The sequence below is a fragment of the Alligator sinensis genome, unplaced genomic scaffold, assembly GCF_000455745.1.
Source record: "Alligator sinensis unplaced genomic scaffold, ASM45574v1 scaffold611_1, whole genome shotgun sequence".
NCBI classification, from domain to species: Eukaryota; Metazoa; Chordata; order Crocodylia; family Alligatoridae; genus Alligator; species Alligator sinensis.
Window position 1 is genome coordinate 1,099,116 of NW_005842332.1, and position 1,473 is coordinate 1,100,588.

Below are 1,473 nucleotides of genomic sequence, written 5' to 3' on the forward strand. Positions count from 1 at the left end.
TAATCCCTGTCCTCCCTCCATCAGCCCCCCTTTTCAAGGCAAACTTTTGGCAATAGCAGAGATAATCATTTCGTGCTCCGTTGAATTTCTCCTCGCAAATGTCTTTCGATCAGGGGAGCCATTAAAAAAATAAAAAAATTAAAAAAAATTAAAAAGCCAGGGAGAAAGCCAGCACGGAGAGGAGAGAAGAGAAACTGGAATCTCAATAAATATGCAAAGTGAAGGCTCGACTAAGCAGATTTCCTGCATTGCCTTCTCAGGGTGCTGAGAGCCACTGAGAGAATAATCATAATAGATATCTATATTATTATTATTATTATTATTATTATTTTTTTTTTTTAGAAAAAAAATAATAAGAAAGGACTGGAAAGGAAGCAAGGGAGTCGGTGATCAACGCAGGGGAAAAAAAATAACCCAGGACGAAAGCGGGGAACTGCATGCAAGGTGCCTGGACCTGTGTGCAAGAGATGCAACCTGCAAGCAAGCTTTTGAGCCTCTTCTTTCTCATCTTGATGGGCACAGAACTAACTCAAGTAGGTTTCTTTCTTTCTCTCCCCTAACGCCATTTTCTATTAAAGCTATAGAGTACAAAAGAAACTAGTGTAGCAAACTGCATCTTTTCTTGCAATTTCCCCCCCTCCTACCCCCACCCCCACCCTCCTTTTGGTAGCATGCAATAGAGGTCATTCATCAAATCCCTCTCCTGTAGCTCGGGCAAGGGATGTGGGGGAGTGCAGGGCATGGGGGCAGTAGGGGTGGATGGATAAGGTGTGTGGAGTGGGCAGATTGGACTGAAAAGGGGTGAGGTGGGGAGGTAAGGGGGGAGGCAGCTTTCATAGTCTCAGATCTGCTGTGGATTTTGATTTCAGCCAGAGTCTGCGGGGGTGTTGGGTATAACTCTGCCCCCACCCCCTAGGCACACTCACTTCAATTAAAAGTTGAAATTCAGGTAGAGGAGAAGCTGGGGAGAGTGTGATGTGACTGCCTTTTGTTTCACCAGGAGAGAGAGGTGCAGGGATTCAGTAATTATCACCTGGCACAGCATTTCAGCAGGCAGGGCTGCTGAGATCCCTCCTGCCTTGATTGTTGGCTCCTTTGAAAAGTCTAGCATTAAAGATGAGGCTGTTAATACAGGGTCAGTCAAATTCCCAGCTTGTGAATGGGCAGTCAATGGGAATGTGTGCGCTGTCCATCACTTTGCAGTGTGCAGTAGGAGAAAGTAGCCTGAACGGGGTAGGGGGGAGTCTATTATTGGTAAGTTAGGGTCTGTCTCTGTTTCTGTCTGCCTATATATGTTGTGTTTTCCTCTGTATGTACGTGTGATTCCCCACTGTAATTGCTTCTGCTGGATTCCTCCCTTCTCTTTGCATAGATGCATTTGCTGGTGTGGGGGGCAGCTGCACTGATTTAACATGCCGTTTAAATGGCCCTTGATGTGTCCATCTGTGACACGCTTGAGGCTGATCGTCCACA

General features: G+C 46.0%; 1 protein-coding gene across 1 annotated transcript in view; it reads left to right on the forward strand.

Annotated features, from left to right (window-relative positions):
• The first annotated feature begins 11 nt into the window (after window positions 1–11).
• The window catches only part of OLFM1 (olfactomedin 1), a 48,404-nt gene continuing 46,942 nt past the window's right edge, over window positions 12–1,473 (forward strand). Inside the window, exon 1 of the mRNA XM_006028625.3 lies at window positions 12–533. Coding sequence (XP_006028687.1) covers window positions 438–533 — 96 coding nt within the window. The 5' untranslated portion in view covers window positions 12–437. The remainder of the gene's footprint in view (window positions 534–1,473) is intronic.